At 42.3% G+C, this 17,987-nt stretch overlaps 1 protein-coding gene across 1 annotated transcript in view; it reads left to right on the top strand.

Moving 5' to 3' along the window:
• The window catches only part of LOC8051626 (CD63 antigen), a 32,596-nt gene that overhangs the window by 4,411 nt on the left and 10,198 nt on the right, over positions 1 to 17,987 (top strand). The window contains exons 2-4 of the mRNA XM_029988233.4: positions 9,212 to 9,400; positions 11,388 to 11,462; positions 13,670 to 13,780. Coding sequence (XP_029844093.1) covers positions 9,212 to 9,400; positions 11,388 to 11,462; positions 13,670 to 13,780 — 375 coding nt within the window. The remainder of the gene's footprint in view (positions 1 to 9,211; positions 9,401 to 11,387; positions 11,463 to 13,669; positions 13,781 to 17,987) is intronic.

Here is a 17,987-nt window from a genome sequence, read left to right as displayed (position 1 = left end):
CGTCCATTAGCCTCAACCTATCCTCAAATTCTACCTTGCTCACCGCTTCCCTGCTCTCAAATGATGCCCATCCCATGTCTCCTTGTACTCCCTGGTTTGGCGTTTTGCAATGTGCCCCCAAAGCCAGTCTACCTACTCCGCGCTGTTTTATTTCTAGTTTCGCATGCACTTCGGATTTCATGCATAGCACTGCGTTTCCAAAAGTCAAGCCAGGCACCATGACCCCTTTCCAAATCTCTCTCACCACCTCATACCTGTTGTAATTCCAAAGTGCTCTATTTTTCATTACAGCTGCATTTCTGTTGCCCTTACCTATTATATACTTTTCGTGGTCTCTGAGATATTCTGCACCATCACATATCCATACTCCTAGATACTTGTATTTACTAGCTCTCTCAACTGTAATATTCTGTATCTTCAGCCTCTCAACTTCATCCTCGTTAAAAATCATGACTGCCGATTTTTCGCTACTGAATTCTAAACCTAATTCCTCTCCTTCCCTACCACAGATGCTCATTAATTCCTGCAACTCTGTCCTGTTGTTAGCCATTAGTACAATATCATCCGCATACATCAATCCCGGTAAGGATTGCTGAATTTTTTGGCCTAGCTTACTGTAAGAAAGGTTGAACCCAAGCCCACTCTTCTCTAGTCTATCCTCCAATCCTCTCAGATACAACATAAACAGCAAAGGCGATAACGGGCACCCCTGCCTAAGGCCTCGTCTTATCTCTATTTTCCCTGTCGCCTTTCCTTCCCATGTTATAATCACCTTGTTATCTTTGTAAATGTTCCTTAATAGTGCTGTTAGTCCTTCATCTAGGTTTAAGTTCTCCATTATGTCCCACAGGTTTCTTTGGTTCACATTGTCATAGGCACCCTTGATATCCAGAAATGCCAGCCAGAGCTGTCTGTTTTCTTTTTGCGCTATTTCTATACACTGTGTTAGAGAAAATAAGTTGTCCTCCAACCTTCTTTGTTTTCGAAACCCGTTCTGTAACTCGCCCAGTATGCCCTCGCAATCTACCCATTCCTCCAGTCTGTTCTTTATAATCTGCATTACCAACCTGTAAATAACCGGTGTCACGGTTATAGGACGATAATTCCTAATATCAGACCTATCTCCCTTTCCCTTATATATCATACTCATCCTACTAAGCCTCCATTCATCTGGAATATTTCCTTTTGTTATCATGGTACTCACTACCTCCCTTAGTTTTGCCTTAGATTTAGGACCCAAATTCTTCACCAGCTTAATAGGGATACCATCTGTGCCTGTCGACGTGCCACTAGGGACTCTTCTTTCCGCCTTTTCCCATTCTCTTTGTCCAAAATCCGCGATGTCACAAACTGGACTGCTACTTCCTTCGGTTCTCCTATCTTCCACATGTACCCGTTCCCGAAATTTCTCCTCCATCACTGCTCCTATATACTGTATCGCATCATCTCCCTCTAATTGATCTCCCTGATGCGAGAGTATGAACCTCTGTCTAGCTTGCGTCGTTTCACCGAGTGAGTTCAAGTGCTCCCAAAACTTCTTGGCAGCGTTTCTATCTTTCTTACTTACATTACTCATCCATTCCTCACCCTTTCTCTGAATTTTCGCATTGATCAAACTGGATGCCTCTCGGCGACATGTTATAAAATTGTCCCATTTTCTTTTTACTTCCGTTTCGGACTCCCCACTACGCTTGGAATACCTGTGTTCTCTAGAGGCTTCCTGACGTTTTTGTATCGCTTGCTTCACTTCTTTGTCCCACCAACTTTTTGGTCTATGTCCTTGCTTCCCCTTTCGTTTACTCTTAACTTTGTCTAGTTCTAGAGCAAAAAGCCTAGTTAGGCTCTCATAGGTCCAATCTGTATGCCGTTGCCCTGAAACTGCTGCCTCTATTCTTTCAACAACTATTTCCAACTCTTTGTCGCTGCAGAAAGTTTGCTTTGAATTATGTTGTCTAGTTTCAGCATTTACTTCTCTGGCAAAATTCAGCTTAATACGTTTGTGATCACTACCAAGACTTTTGGAACCTTCTTCATCTATTTTCATTACTTGTAACTTACCATATATTTTGTGTGACATGAGTACGTAATCTATAGTTGAATGTAGATTGCCAGTTTCCCAAGTTATGTGCCCGTCACACTTCTGACTGGTATTACATAAAACTAAATCATGCTTTTCCACCAGTTCTAGTAATATGCTTCCAGTTGAGTCCGTATACCCATCCAGACCCTCAATATGGGCATTCATGTCTCCCATAATAATTATTTCGGAGCCTTCCCCTAGTTCACTAATGTCTCTTGATATGCAATCAATCATTTTTCTGTTTTCCTCTTTAGCACCTGTCCCTGTCCATAAGTAAACCACTCCAAGGACTGTTGATTCCCCAGCGACTTTTCCTTTCAGCCACAAGTGTTCGGCGCACTCCTTTCTGAACCTTTGAAAGTTCATATTCTTCTTAATAAATGCTCCAATTCCACCTCCCTTCCTCGTTCCCTCCATTCTGTTGCATTCTTCCCACACATAGTCAGGGTTGCAAGGTGGCTGCTCCATGTCTCTGAGATGTGTTTCCACAAACCCATACACCATTAAATCCTCCTTTCTTAGTTGCTCCTCTACCTCTTCCCATTTTAACCTATTTCTACCACCCTGCATGTTAATATATCCAATGTCTGATTGTGCTGTTTTTTTATACCTGTTCTTACGTTTTCTCCTCTTTTTAACCCTGGGTGCCTCTCCTGACTTTGTTGGGTTTTCAGTTACTTCAGTGCCCCCAGGGCCCTCGGTCCCCCCAAAAAAGCAGTCACCGTGCGGCCCATTCTATCCCCCACCCTGTATCCCGTGGCCTCACTGTAGTGAATGCCATCTGCAAAAGGGCGGGAGCCAGCCTCGTACACTTCTCTGTTTACTTCCATTACGTCGTACCGAAGCTGTCGACTCATACCCTTAATTACTCCGTTGGCTTCGACAACCCTCCTCTCCGTTAACCCGGACTGCCCCCGAACTTCTGGAATGGTGCACACAACCACATGCACATTCTCAGACACGTCCCTCAGCTTACGTATTCCCATAATTTTATTTGGTGCACCCTCCAGTGGCAGTTTGCTGACCTCTGCCGAGTTTTTCTCCTGCAGATAAAAAGGGATTTCCAACCTCTGTAGGGACGAAGAAATACCTAAACGGTTGCCGTAAATGGGGGTCTCATAACTTCAATCATAAAAGTCTGATTCTAGTCTTTGCAAAGTGTGAAGAGGGAATTAACTGCATCTGTATACTTTAGGAGCAACATGTTGCATTTTTGCCGGAAAAGATTATGGAGCCAAAATCAAAAGAAAAAACAATTGAAAGGTTCAATTCGCCAAGGTGATTTATATATAGACATATTGGTCTCGACAAACCCATCTCCTTAGTTAAATGTGCATATGCTTTGCTCTAGCCTAGACATTTGTAAAATCTATTCCCATTGAAACCAAGGTTCAAAGAAATTGGCTGCGACCTTTATCTTGAAGGTCTTATAATGCATAAAATGTACTTTTCAAGGTGTGATAGTTTATAATTGTTTGGGAGACATCAAATCGTTGTTTTGAAAAGTGAAGTGCCTTTATTTTGATCAATTTCCTCACTACCATGAGTGGGGAAACTGGGTGCAATGGGGCACATGACATCAGTTTTTCTGCTAAATTTAGCGGGGAAACTGAATTGGTATATAGGTCACATGACGTCAAGTCGCATACATTAATATTCCTGCTAAATTTAGTGGGGATTTGAATTGGTGTATAGGTCACGTGACATCAATTTCCCTGCCGACTTTGGCGGGGAAACTTAATTTGTGCATGGGCCACGGGACCTACACACCAATTCAGTTTCTCCACTACATTTAGCGGAAAACTCGTGGACATACAGACAAAATTTTGGGATTGAAGGGTGATGTTAAAAACATTTAATGCTTTAAACAAAAATTATGCTTTTTACAATACTTCTGTGATGCACTCTTGCAATTCTTACACTATTGCGTCTTTGCAATGTGCCCCTCCCCCCCAAAAAAAAAATTTAAGGCGATTTTTAATCGCCAAAATAAAATTGCAGGAGAACGCTTAAGCTTCGCCTTTAAGAACACGATAGCTAAACATACAAACCACCCACTCGTTCCCAAGCCGTGCAAGCATGTCTGCGAGGCCTAGTCGGTAGTGTGTTTGGCTCGCAACCGAAGGGGGTTTGATATATGCCTCCGCCTAAAATTCTTCAATATTTTTCTTTCGGGCAAATTAATTATTTTATAAAGTGAAACAATTTGAGACATGCAGCTACCTTTAATTAGCATTACATGTAATCTTTTAATCACTTTCATTTTAGGCGTGGCGTCACATTTCACGTGAATGTTGTGGGTTGTTTGAAATTCCCGTGCAAGGTCACGTGGCTGCGACGTCACGACCCTGTCGACCAATCGGAATTTTCCCGTCCTGCCGACACCGGCTTATTTGTGACACGAGCCCCTTAACGCCATCGCTTTGAAATGTGCATTGCCCAACGCTCGTTCTCCGCCAAAATGCAGCACTAGAGGACCGAACCAGATGCCAAAGTTTCAGCACGAACCAATATCTTGTTAAAAAATAAGTGATTTCCTCAAAATTTACGATGGGAAGATGGGGCCCATTTTCACCCATTTTCGGTTTCTAGTGCCATGGAGCTCCGCGTATTTAAGACAGAGCTCCGTAGGCCGCCATTTTCCGATTGAAATTTCCAGAAAATCACTTGTGACTTTTGAATAAGATAATGGTTAGTGTCAAAACTTTGGCATCTGGTTCGAACCTCAAGTGCTGCATTTGGGTGGAGAATAAGCGTTCGGCGATGCATAGTTTATTTTTGTAATGAAAAACACCCCATAATTATTATTTTTTTTTTTGGGACACCCTGTACATAAGTTCTAGGTTTATTCCTTGTGACTCCTCTGCCGACAGAATGTAGATGGCTTGACAGGCGAACAAGATGATGATCAGAATGCATACCTTTTTACTTGATTTGCAAATGAAGAGCTAGTGATTAAATCACAGGGACATGATACTTATTTTTCTATAGATGCCTCTATACTCAGTTTCACAATAACTTGGCAAACTGTGGAGGTTGCGGCCCCCGCGACCCAATAAGAGCGCCGGAGCAAGGCACGTGATAACACTTCATGGTCGAGATCACAGGGGCCTCGTTACCGCCACAGCAGCACCGTGACCAAAAGTAGTTCTAGGCTTTTTCTTTTTTTTAACGGCAAATTAACTCGCGTGCTTCAATATCTAGCGAGAAGATACAAAGAGTAAAGAATGAATAATCACAAATTTGTGTCAATTTAAACCAAAAAAGTGAGTCACACCCGTATCCGCTCCAGATTTTTTTTATCCTTGTAGCACCGTGGCTGTTGGCGATTGCCAGCGATCGCAGCCGTGTAATCGTCAGTTTCCACTGAAAACATCACACTGCGCCCTAGCGTTAGCCCCCGTTACAGATTCGTGGCTAAATAAAGCGTATGGTTGTCTCATGAAATGTTTCCGAAGTGCTTGCTATTCTAGCGGACAGAAATGTTGCTGCGGTGGACGTTCATTTAACGTTAGTTGGTTTCGGAACAGATGACTCTTGGCTAGCAGACAACAGCCGGTTCCTCCGGGCCTCGCGCCTCGCGTTTGGCGTAGTGACACATGCTCCCGTGACGTCGGCTCGCGTGCCTCGCTCGGACGCTCTTATTTGGTCGCGGGGCCCTAGCCTCCACAGTTCGCCGAGTTATCATGGCACTGAGTATACCAGGAACAATCATCTATAGAATCTCGAATTGTGCAGTCATACCGAAGTTGCAAAAATTGTCCAGAATGAATTTTGAATGGTTTCTTGCAGCTTTGATATGATTGAAAAACTGGCGCTTCCATGTGTATTGTTTTTGGTTATGATATCTGTATGAAAATAAGTGCTTTTAGGTGCCTGTAATTTATTAACTTGTTTTTCATAAGCAAACCAAACAGAATCGGTTTGTATCCCTATTAATATCCTGTTACACATGTAAAGTCATTAGCGTTTTGTTAGTGGAGGAGTAACGAGGAATAAACCAAAAACTTTGTGAAAGATATAAAATTAGAACTATAAGAGTGCACCATAAAAATATCGAACATGATTTTTTTTTTTCTTCCATTGGAAATTGAGTTCAGAATTTTCTGGGCGGGAGAAAAAACTTGAATGTCCAGCCACTGGTTTAACTGCAAAAATATGTTTCTACAAACTGGTATATCCATATAAATCACGTCATCAAGCACATTTAAATAATTTTTTCTTTAAGTAATGTTGTTCCGTTGTTCCTTAAGTACAAGAATGCGGTTAATTTCAGTTATATTTCTAGCCTCCTCGTGCTTTTTCAGAGGGCTGAACCTGAATTTTATGATGGTAGCGAAGAGGTATGTACGGCAGTCATTTAGGTACTGCCTCGTCCCTACACTGGAAAGTCTCTTATCCAGAGAAAAACTGCAGTAATCGGCAAACCGACCCGGGCATTTGTTATTCGTAATGAGTGCAAATTGTGTTTTCTACTGGCAACATCTTTGCTAATTGATGTATGGCGAACATGTTGGGTTAATACTTAATACAAAGAAAGCAAAACACAGAACAGTCTCTGTCCCCTGTTTGTGTTTCGCTTTCTTCGTATTCACTAATGGACCGAACTCGTAAGCGTTAGCGCATGTGATGCCGAGGGATCGTTCCATCTTGTGCTCTAAAAATTTAGCAAAGAGTTAAACAGCATCCGAAATTTCAGTCATACATTGCCTATGTAGGACAAGTGATGGTCCTGTGAAGACAAAAAAAAACAAAAAAAAAACGAGTCTGCAACTGTAAACTAATTTTCACATTGTGATACCGTGCTTGACTAGCTATATAAATAGACCGCAGTGAAATTGTCTTCCACATTCTTTGAAAGTCTGTGTTCCCATCCTGCCTGCAATGCAATGTTTTACTTTTTTTGGTCGGTCTCTATAAGTTAGCCCACCCTTCAGTTTCGACCAATTTGCTCCATATTTTAGTGGGTTATCTCGGGATATTACGGTAGTCTTAAAATCTATCAGCCTCAAGTACTAGTGTGCAGGACGTGAAATATTAACTGAACACGCAATTAGAGGGCTACTTTCCAACACTGCTCCGAGTGAATGAAGGACTAAGATTGCATGTGAATGTAATGTGTCTGGAATTGGTAAAATCGATGGGTCCCTGTAGCAGGGCTGCCAGACATGGTGGCATGATATGACATGGAGGTGTCTGTGTTGGGCTTATCTGGGTGAAGGTGACTGCAGCATCTCTTCGGGTTCCCTGTGGCAGCACTTGAGACATAACAATATGGGTGCATATTTGGAGGAACATTTATTGTTGTATTATTCAGCAGTACTGCCAATCTGATGAGGAGATTCTCACCGGTGGTAGACAACACAGGGTTAATATAAATACACAACGAATGATGAAATAGGTGGACAGGGCTAATATAAAAACACAACGAATGATGAAATGGGCGGAAACATCATTTGCACAAAATTGGCAAGAAAAATAAAATACATACCCATAAACAGTTTAAATGAGATAAATAATAATTGGGTTGTGTGTGTGTTTATACAGCCTAGAACTTGGTCTGCCTCACAGGGGCGACAAGTCTCCCAGCTGTAGATGAGAAATTTAGCCAGTGCGGTACAACCGCTAGCCTGGGGTCTTTAACGTGCATCACGCAGTAGTGATACACGACCGCACGCCGGTACGATGCTCATCCAGATCGAAACGGGCAGGGGTGGGGCTCGAACCCAGGATCCCTGGGTTCTGCAGCGTGAGCTTTCGCTATATGTGCTCCAAGCTGGTGTGCGCTAGACCACTCGGCCACCGATCCCCCCTTAAATGAGATATGCACAAAGCGTATCTATCGGTTCCTGCTTAAAGACCGACGACCAGTTCGCGCTTTCCACTTTTCGCCCGCTTCCTCCTCTCCCCCCTTCTACCCTGTCCACTGTTGCCCGTTTCCTCCTCCCCATGGTGAGGAGGATCTTCTGCCTTGCAGAATGTCAAGTCTGGTCGTCGGCCTTTAACTTCATCGCAAGGAATAATTCCTGGTTTTTGTATCCATTGCACTTTGCGCCATTTGGAACTACCTATCCATTTGGCTTAAACCGTATGACTATTTTAATAATGGTTCATGCACACAAACCTTTGTTTTCTTTATATCTTGTTTGAGACTTACATAGAACTGAATGCACACTAAAAGAAGGCAATACAGTCTTCCTTAGCAAAGGCAAGATTCATTAAAGGGATATCAAATAGAGCACGTGATTACTAGTGAAAACCAGCAAAACCTAAATTTGTGCAGAGGATCTTGAAGCTAGCAGACATGTTTTTTAGCCCAACTAAGGGAGACTGAAACATCACATGGGTGTTTCTATTCTTTCGCACCATGAATGCAGTGTTGCCGTTACGAGTTAATTTTTTTGCTCATCTATGCATGTAACAAGGATTCGTCTGGATTAGAATATCTGGGGCACTGTTACCATATGACAGCTAGCTATAAAGTGAGTGAGACTTTGGGTTGCAATAAATATTCTGCAGTTTTTTTTGTTTTTTTTCCCACTGTGAATGCATGGAGGCAAGAACACCTTGGCATAACTCAAATTGAGAAAGCCCATAAAATACTTATACTGACGTCTATGTGCTGAGAAACTGCGAAAGGGGGGAGGGAGGGAGGACGTCAGAACACCAATCTTTGATTCAAATGATTAGTAGATAGACCTAAAGCTAGCTGCCTTTGTTTCCACTGCACTTGTCGAATGTGTTCGAATGCAAGAGCCGGACGCTGGCATTCTGTGTTCTAATGCGTTTGACGAGTGCAGTGGAGACAAATGCTGCTAGCTTTAGGTCTATCTACTATTCATTCCAACCGGACCTTGGCATTCTGCTCTCCCCACCTGCACTCGCCTCCTCTCCCTCAGTTTCTCGGCACATACTGTTCAAAGCAATGCTCACTTCATACCATTCAGTGTGTTGTATTCTTGGTGTGTCAGTTTTTTTGCTAGTTTGCTTTTGACTGGTATGACCGCCATCTGACACTGCCAAGTATTCGGCCTAAAATTTTCTAGCATGTTGCTACAAGTGTTTGGTTAAATTTAATTTATCTTTGGGCAGCCAGGTCAGATCATGTCTGAATGTGGCACCTCTCTGCAGATCTCGGGCATCATCATCATCGTCTGCGGTGGTTACAGTCTTCACCTGTTCAAGAAGACCGGGCCTGTGATAGGGGACAACTATGTGTCGGCTCCTGTGATCCTGATTGTCGTTGGCTCTATCGTGTTCTTGGTGGCTTTCCTGGGATGTTGTGGAGCCATGCAGGAGAGCTACTGCATGCTCATTCTGGTGGGCTATGGGTCCTTCATTTGTGACAGAAACGCGATTTTGTGCAATTGTACTCTTCGAAGAAACCAAATGTGTTTGCAGAAATATTCATATCACTAATTAGTATGTCTTCTGCATAGAGCACCAAAAGTGAATTTTATAGGCTTTATTTTGAAACCTACCACTCCGAACGAGTCCTTAAAACTTGGAATAATTGCTTAAGTATACAAACCAAATTAAAACCGGTATTGAACTGTGTAGAGTATTATCTCGGGTCAATCTTCTGGAGTCCTAATTTAATACATCTTCATGTTGCATCCTTGTGCGGTACATGAGAGGTGGAGAGGCTTCCCCATGAGTAACAGTGACAATCTTTTTTTTTTTTTTATGGGCATGAATTTTTTTTACATAATTTCTCATCATGAAGGGAGTAGCCTGCTCTTCTGGTTACATCATGTACTCAGTAGTTAACAACACAGTTTAGGCACCCTTCTCAAACATTTTTCCGCTGCCTGTATGCTTCGTGGCAATACTGTCTGCTGATAACGAACGTTGCCGACCACTTTCAGATTCTTGGTGAAAGGTCAGTCTAATATGAATTCTAATATTTCTCTGCATGTGCGAGCATTCCTTCTTTGTTAATAGATATGCTATAAATGGCCATATACACCATTCCAGTGTTTACAAATCCACAATCTATTGTTTCATATGCACAAATGCTGAAAATGACATTAGTCAGATGTTATTTATTGAAATGGGTCTATACTTACTGACTTATTGAAATTTTGTATGTTTTGGGCTGGCTTTTAAAACATTTTTTAGGAAATCAGTCTCACCAATGGGCACAGGTCAATGGGTTGTGTGTGTACCAGGTACTTCAGAAGACTTTAAAAAAACCCTGCCAATCGAGAACAAAAGACTCTTTTTGGGAACAAACTGCCAACCACAGCAAACGTCAACTTGTGATTCCAATTAAAAACCTTAATGTCGTAAGGAAAAAAAAAAAAAAGGAAAATTTTGGGTTCATTGGTAAATTCTAGTTAATTAGTTAGCCAATTAGTATGTTTTTTTGTGTGTTTTTTTTTGCAATCCCTGACATCTACCATGGCTAAAAGTTCGTTCCTGAAAAGCATTTTTTTCTTTTTCTACCACCTTATTGGTATGATTTTTAGTCTTCGCTGCAACACCTGGTGTATGGCAGGTATATTTGCATAACAAATGCTTTACACCAGGGTGCACAACTCAAAGATGATGTGGGCCAAAAAAAAATGTTTATTGGGAACTGTGGGGGTTTTCAGTGTCTGGCAGACAGGTTTTCAATATCACTGGTTGCAGTCTTCATCGAATCTCGTAGTGTCATGTCCTTGGGCCGCACGTTGTGCACCCCTGCTTTGCACTTGTTTTTATTAAAGGTGCAGGAAAATTTGAGTAGTGTAAATATCTATGTAGTTAGGACATGGTTTTGTAAGTCATGAGCAGAGCTGCAATCTTGGAAACAGCAAAATACAATTACATAATTGTGCTGGATTCGTTCAGTGTCTGGCATTTTTGTGCGGGAGCACTGAAACCTGCAGCATTGTTAAAACAGGAGATAGGATTAGATGAAGGGTTGTGACAGTAAATAAATGCTAAAATTCTTCCTGTGGAGTACTGTAAAATGCCGGGGGAGTGCCCACCCCACTTTCACTGTAAACTGGGTTAATGTAGACATCGGCACTTGTCTGGTCAAATTGGGCACATTGGGAAATGTTAATAGTGGGTGCTTGGACGAAGTTGGCGCTTCCGGGGTGTTTTACGGTAGTTGTTTTAAAGTTCTGTTTTATATGCTTGTAAAAGGTATTGTCATTTAACATGTAATGCAAAGATGCACTGTTAACTCATCATGCTTGTTCTGGATTTACTGGGCGTTGTCGCTTTTTTACTGCGACTCTTCATTCTTTGACTGAAGGCCAATGTCCGTTCTCCTATCATTTCTCACAAGGTTATAACGGGGGTTATTCTTTTCCAGTTTTCTGTCTTCTTGTTCCTGATACTTGTGGCTGAAATTGCTGCTGGATCATTGGGATTTGTCTACAAGGGCAAGGTAAGGAGGGGGTTTTGAACTCTGTTGAGGGGATTCTCAATTCGGGTTGTGTCGGCTAACTCACTGGAAGACATTTTCACACTTGATAGGACGGCAAGGGTAAATTGACGCCGCTTTCAACATGAATGAGAGTCATGCTGTCGTGTTTTTGTACATGTTATTAGCAGAAAAAAAAATTTTTTTTTAAGAAGGGGCAGGGGGGTTAGGGAAATGGGTACTAGGAAACCAACGAAGGAGATCTGGCCTGGCCCAGTGAAACACTTCCGAGCCACTGAAGCAGTAACGACATTCAGAAGGACTGCATACGTTGTAGGTCTATTGACGTTCGCTGCCTAGATTGAGCAACACAAATGAGAAGCAACACAGATTAGGTACCATGAAAAACTGAGCATGCGCAGCCCCCCAGAATTCAGACACTAATCCACTCGCAATAGGGAGGGGTTTCGTCATCAAATCGGGACCAAAATTTAGGATGGGTGCCACAAAAAAAATGGTGATCAGTAAAAGTAAAACGAGCAGTCTGTGAAGTTTCGTGAAATTAGAAACCCGAAAATCACTAAATTGGTCTATTGGAGGAAGATATGTGCTCAGTTTTTCTGGGTCCTAAAAATGCGTCCCACTTCTATGCACCCACATGTTTCTTTCGTCTCATCAACTGTGTTTTTGCACTGCCAGCCTTGTGCATGCAGTGCAAGTAGTAGCTTTAGTGCACCACTATGCTTTGCACAGGCTTCACATCATTCTAAAATTTACTGCTTTTCGATGACTGAGCAAGTTTCTGATTGAAATTGTAAGTTTGTTTTTGCCTGTGAAAAAGCTAATTAACATGTTTTAGTTAATTATCAGACTTATTGCGACTAGAGTGCAACCCACTTATAACGATGGCACATATAATGATGTACCACTTGTAATGATCAGTTTCTAGACTGGAAACTATGTTTCTAGTCCAGATACAATAATCAGTTATAACGATTGAAATTTCTGGTTTTCTCAGTATCATAAGTGGGTTGCACTGTAATAGTCCCCTATATTATGTCCCATTGGTCATATAGCTGACCTGCACAGACTGCATTAGTGGAACTTTCTCATTTTTTAGAAAAAGAAAAACAAAAAAACATTTGTATACTATTTCTGCAAAAGTGGTCAGAACAAAGCTGAGCAATAATATTCATCTCAGTTTTAAACCTGCCAAACTAAGGACATGGAAATGCATAATGAGACCCAAAGGAGAAGGGTCCCTACAGCACTTATTGCCCCCCGTTCTCAGAGGGCAATTTGACATGGGTGGACCCCCGGCACACGAGAAAGAATGGGAGAACAGTATCCTTACAAATTTTCTGCCCCCCCTTCCCCAAAATGGAGTTCTGGATCCGCCTCTGATACTACTGGATTATATCTCTTTAGTCTTCCGATGCAGATAGTGTGTGGTGCTAAAGCAGGGTGTTTTTTTTTTTTTTTTTTAGGGTCTACAAGTTTGTTTTAGCAAAGCTGTAAAACTTAACTTTTTATTTAGTGAAAACAAACGTCTGGTTGTGTGGTTTCAGGTGGAAACTTGATGAGTCATCGGAAACCGGTAAATAAGTAAATTTGGGAAAGATCTGGGGTGCGTGGGAAGCGTGATGGTGTACTAAAGTTGCCACTCGTGCAATGCTGGCGGTGCGAAAACTCTGATGCTGAGAGACCGAAAAACAGCTTGGGACTGTTTTTGTACCTCTAGCTTTGCTGCAGTTCCTGATTTCAATGACTCTTGCCAAGTTTCTGATTGAAATCATGTCTGTCTTCACTAATGAAAAAGTTAATTTACTTGTAGCGATTATCTCCTTATGTTATCTCCTCCTGGCCGTGTAACTCGCCTGCACAGATTGACCGCATTAGTGTAGCTTTCATGACTTTTCTTAAGCAAATTTGAAAATCCTTAAAACAAAACACCCTGTTTATTGTAGGCATGGAAAATTGTCTCCTACAGTCAGTTACAGGTTAAGAAAAGTTTTCGAGGGAAAGGAGGGCTGGGTAGGAGCAAGCAAACAGTGCTGGAGAGGAGAGGAGGCAAAGCTCTTCTCTCTTCAGCGTTCTGTCCTCTTCCTCCTCCCGAGCCTTCCTTTCCCTTGAAAACTGTTAACTTGTAACTGACTACATAGAGTAATTGAAGATGTTGGGCGTACTTGTAGACAAACATTGTATTCTGCATGTTCTCTTCGTTTACCCAGGTGGAGCACTTGGCCAAGGACAGGTTTGAGCAGAGCTTGCGTGACTATGATCGGGAGGGACCTGGCGTTGTGACCCCCGTGAAAGAGGCTTGGGACTTCATTCAGAGCCAGGTGGGTGTCTGCAGCTGCTTTGCAAGCAGATGCTCATTGAGCAATTCCAACATTTGCTGGAACAAGTCAGACCCTGCCTCTAGAAGTCAGTTTTGTTGCAGCTGCCCTAGAGCTATTTACAGTGAAACCCGTTTAGAACGAACCCACGTACAGTGAATTATTGTCTATATCAAACTCGCGGCAAATTTAAATACAGATGCATCTAGAAAGTACTTTTTATATTGAACAACATATTGGCTATGTCAAGCTTTTTCCCCGTGCACAAACAATCTTCTAGCCAGTTCCTTCCCTCCAGAAAAAGTAGGAAAAAAGAATAATTCCAAAAGCTCAAGCTGCGAACAAAAATTGGAGGAGGAGGAGGAAATAATATTCAGAACAACGCGGTTGCTTGCGAAGGGAACCGATTTAAAAAAAAAAAAAAAGATAAGCTAAAAAAAAAACTGCACGCATGCACAAGAAGCAAAACAAAAAAAAAGTTTTTGGTGCGAGCGCTTGTTACAACGCTGAAGCGAAGAGATGAAAAAGGGAAGCTCTCGCCTCCTTGCCCTTCGCGCCCTGTTTGACCTAAAGTCATTTTAGTTTGACCAAAAGCAAAAATAGGGACCCCCTCCTCCCCCCCCTCCTCACGTCACGCGCTCACTTGGGGCTGTACACGCCACGCCCCAAGAGGCAATAAGCCTATCGCATTTTAGATTAAAGAGCAACGTGTCCAACGGCAACGGGTTTAATTGCACCCGTGTATAACGAACTCATCGTGGAAGTTTGTTGTAAATGTTTTTTGCTATATCGAACTGATCGTAGGGTTTCCTGCTGTTCGTTATAAATAGGTTTGACTGTAAATGAATACATTTTCTTTGCATAATATCGGCTACAATAATATTTTTGTTTTCTGTATCTCTTTCTAGTATACGTAACACCCTTTTGTTTGGGAGCCCTTAATTTTTGTCAGTTTTGTGAAATTCATAATTTCGAGCAAGAATTTGCATGCGCATTCTGGAACTTTCTATTAAAGGGTTAAGTTACAGTAAGTCATAAAGCACCATTGATGCCCAGTATTGCTTGAGAGCAACAACTCGAGAATAATTTAATTTCTCCCACGCCATATCCACCTCAATAAATTTAGCGCCCTCTGTCACAAGGGCGAGTATACCTGCGCTTAGCAGTGGAAAATAGAATTGCATCTTCAAAACAGATCACTTGTCCTTCAAAGCAATATCTGGTGTGCATCAATTCACAATTGGCCAAAAACTGATGGAGTTAAGATGTCTGGTGCCTTGGCCAGAAGAGACAACAGTGACAACCAATTCCTTCCTTTTATCTTTTTGAAAAGAAAGTCGGTGAACCTAAAAAGAAAACATTTTTTACAAAAAACGGCAACAAGAGTATAGAAAACTTTGGTCACAATAAAGGACTTGCAGCTACTACTTCAAATGTGACTTCAAAAATCTTACCTCTTCTGTTTTGTCGGTAAGGCAGTGACCAGGAGGTGACTTTATTACTTCCATATCAAGGAACACTCAGAATTCACCTTTGCAGAAAGTAGGTAACCAGCTGTCAATACCAAGAATACACAAGGAACTATAGCAAACCGAAAAGACAGAAAGGAGGAAAAAGGGAAAACACAAGGTTGCAGGAGGGTGTACTTCAGAAAGGGCAAGGAACAGTGGTTGCAAGGGTCATTCGAACCGTCAAAATGGCACTTTCCTTGCTGGGGTGAACATACATTTGAACCGAAAAATTCCAACCCCTAGATTTTGAAAAATATGTACTTTCACCGCAAACATGTCCCATTCATTAGATTTTTTTTTCTAAATTACGTTTGACAGTATACGTTTGACAGTATCTGCCAATGGTTTGTGTGAGGTTGTGGTTCTAATTTCTGCATCACTTGCTAGGGGAGCACCACTATACTTTATTGTTCTTTACACAGTAAAATAAATATAAAAAAAAAATTCCTTACAGGTTGCCTATCACATCTTCATGCCCGTACACTAAAACTAATACTGTTTCTAGCATGCAACATCTTGACATTTTGCTGCTGCAGTCTTTTACCAAAGGATGTGTATATGCGAGATTTACTGTGCGGAAAAGGCATTTTCAGCCATACACTCCATCATTAAATTAAGTTAAAATTGTAAAGTTATGTGTGATTCATGCTGCTGTGTTAATTTTAGACATGTTTTTAAAAAAATGTTTGGAAAGGTATTAACCTTTTTTCCAACCTTGTTTTTGCATTTATTGGCTCTTTATCAGGTTCCCGGTAAAACATAAGGACAACAAAAGAAAGTGGACATGCACCACGGTTAATTTTCTGCAGTAAAACTTTCGGCAGACTGTGGGTAAACTTGAGGAATTTTATGTTCAATTTATTTATCCAAGCGCTATCTGGCATTTTTACCACACCAACGTAGAGAAAATTCGAGAAAACACTCAAGACCGCTTACGTGTAGGAACGCAAAAGCATTCGTATACTCGGCACATTCCTGCAAGCAGCACGCCACTGGCGTCTTCCTTTTTCACACTGCGCTTCGGAGGTGACATCACGCTCCCCCACTGCGCAGGCGCCGCCCCCCCCCCCCCCCCCCCCTCGGCTCCACGGCTTTTGTGGCCACGCATCTACATTGCTGTGCTTTTCTTTGTTTTATTCTTTTCTGAGGCGCGTCTGCTTTGACCTTGAGCGGCCTCAGCTACTTCCATGATGAAGCATCTGATATGACCAGTGGCAGCCAGTGGGAATTCATTCCTTGTTTCGCTGCTACAGACTGCAGACTTCACTCCATGGGACAGGAATTTAGGCAGGGTGTCGAACCGGTCATTACTTTGGTTCGGTTCGGGTTCAGTAGCATTGTATTTTGTTCCTGGCCGGTTCCGGTTTAAGGTAGCGCACATAATATCATTCAGGTTACCAGTTTTAATAAGCGTGAACCGGTTCGAACTGGTTCCTAACTCGGCCTTTGAATATTGACCGAGCACTTCCTGCAGCCTTTTCTCAGCACGAGATACTTGCAATAGACCCATCCCAAAACTAATCACTCTTCAGGAAGATCTGAAAACCCTGCACAGTGAAATGCACAAAATACACCATTAATGTGGCAAGTATAATATTGTTCTTAAAGGGGCCCTGCAATGACTTTTTGACTGGTTTTTAATTTGCACTGAACCTGAGCGTACTCAACGTAGTAACTTAATCCAACTTTTCTTTTCTCAAATTTCGCTTTATTTTAAAACTTATAGACAAATTAGAATTACAAAAACAAGCAAAAAATAACCTCCTTCATGACGTCATAGGTCCTGCCTTGAGTGGCCTTGAACTAGAGGAGGAGTAGTGAGCTCATCGAGCGCACACGGCTGCCGCACTCCGTGTCGACGGCTCGAGAGGGCGCCACTAAAGCACGTGTTGGATAGGCTGTATGAAGCGGGCGGCCAGGGCAGCTCGTATTGCATTTGCAGCGTGACTAAACACTAATTCGGCATAACATTTCATTGGCCACAAACGACAGCAAACACGGGGTAAAGATCAGTTCAGAAGATCAGTTCAGTAAAGATCAGTTCAGAACGTGAGCCACTTCGCGCTGACGCACCGCCAAATGGCCAAATCGCCAACAGGGCCCGCGCCGAAGGCCTTCGGAACGCTCGGAACCGGTCGGATTCTTGAGCCGGTATACGACCACAGCGCCGCCGCGTACATCCGGGACCTTTCTACGCTCCTCGTTTGTCGTAGCCTCATCCCACTAGCCTTTTCTAGTATGCGCCGTTTTTTTCCGCCGCTTGGTGGCGGGTATGTCGACGGGTCATTTCTCGTTTCCGTATTTTCTAAACTGCATTTGTTTCTTTTCTTATCTAAAATAGTGAACAAAAACTACTTTCATACATAATTGAAACGGTTCGCGACACTTATATTTTGTATCTCAACTAAAAAAAAAAAGCTCTTAACGGCTTTGACCAGTGGCAAGCCCAGGACCAAAGACGTCGCATTTTGCGCACTTTCGGTACCGCGGGTCGCCCTCGTCGTTGGAGGAGGTTTCCGCGTCGTCCGGTTAGAATATGACGCACTGATATTTAGTTACTCTCTCCGTGCCCGCTGGCTTGCCCCAACCCCAAGAGACGTAGAAACCGCAAAAAAGGTAGACGCTAAAATATGACTGCAGGGCCCCTTTAAGTGAGCTATATATAAGCTGTCGGCTTTCCATTTTTATGGTATCTTTTG

This window comes from Ixodes scapularis, unplaced genomic scaffold (assembly GCF_016920785.2).
Source record: "Ixodes scapularis isolate PalLabHiFi unplaced genomic scaffold, ASM1692078v2 PGA_scaffold9__187_contigs__length_104089568, whole genome shotgun sequence".
In the NCBI taxonomy this organism is placed as follows: domain Eukaryota; kingdom Metazoa; phylum Arthropoda; class Arachnida; order Ixodida; family Ixodidae; genus Ixodes; species Ixodes scapularis.
Note: the sequence above shows the minus strand (reverse complement) of the source record. Positions and strands in the feature narration are given on the sequence as shown.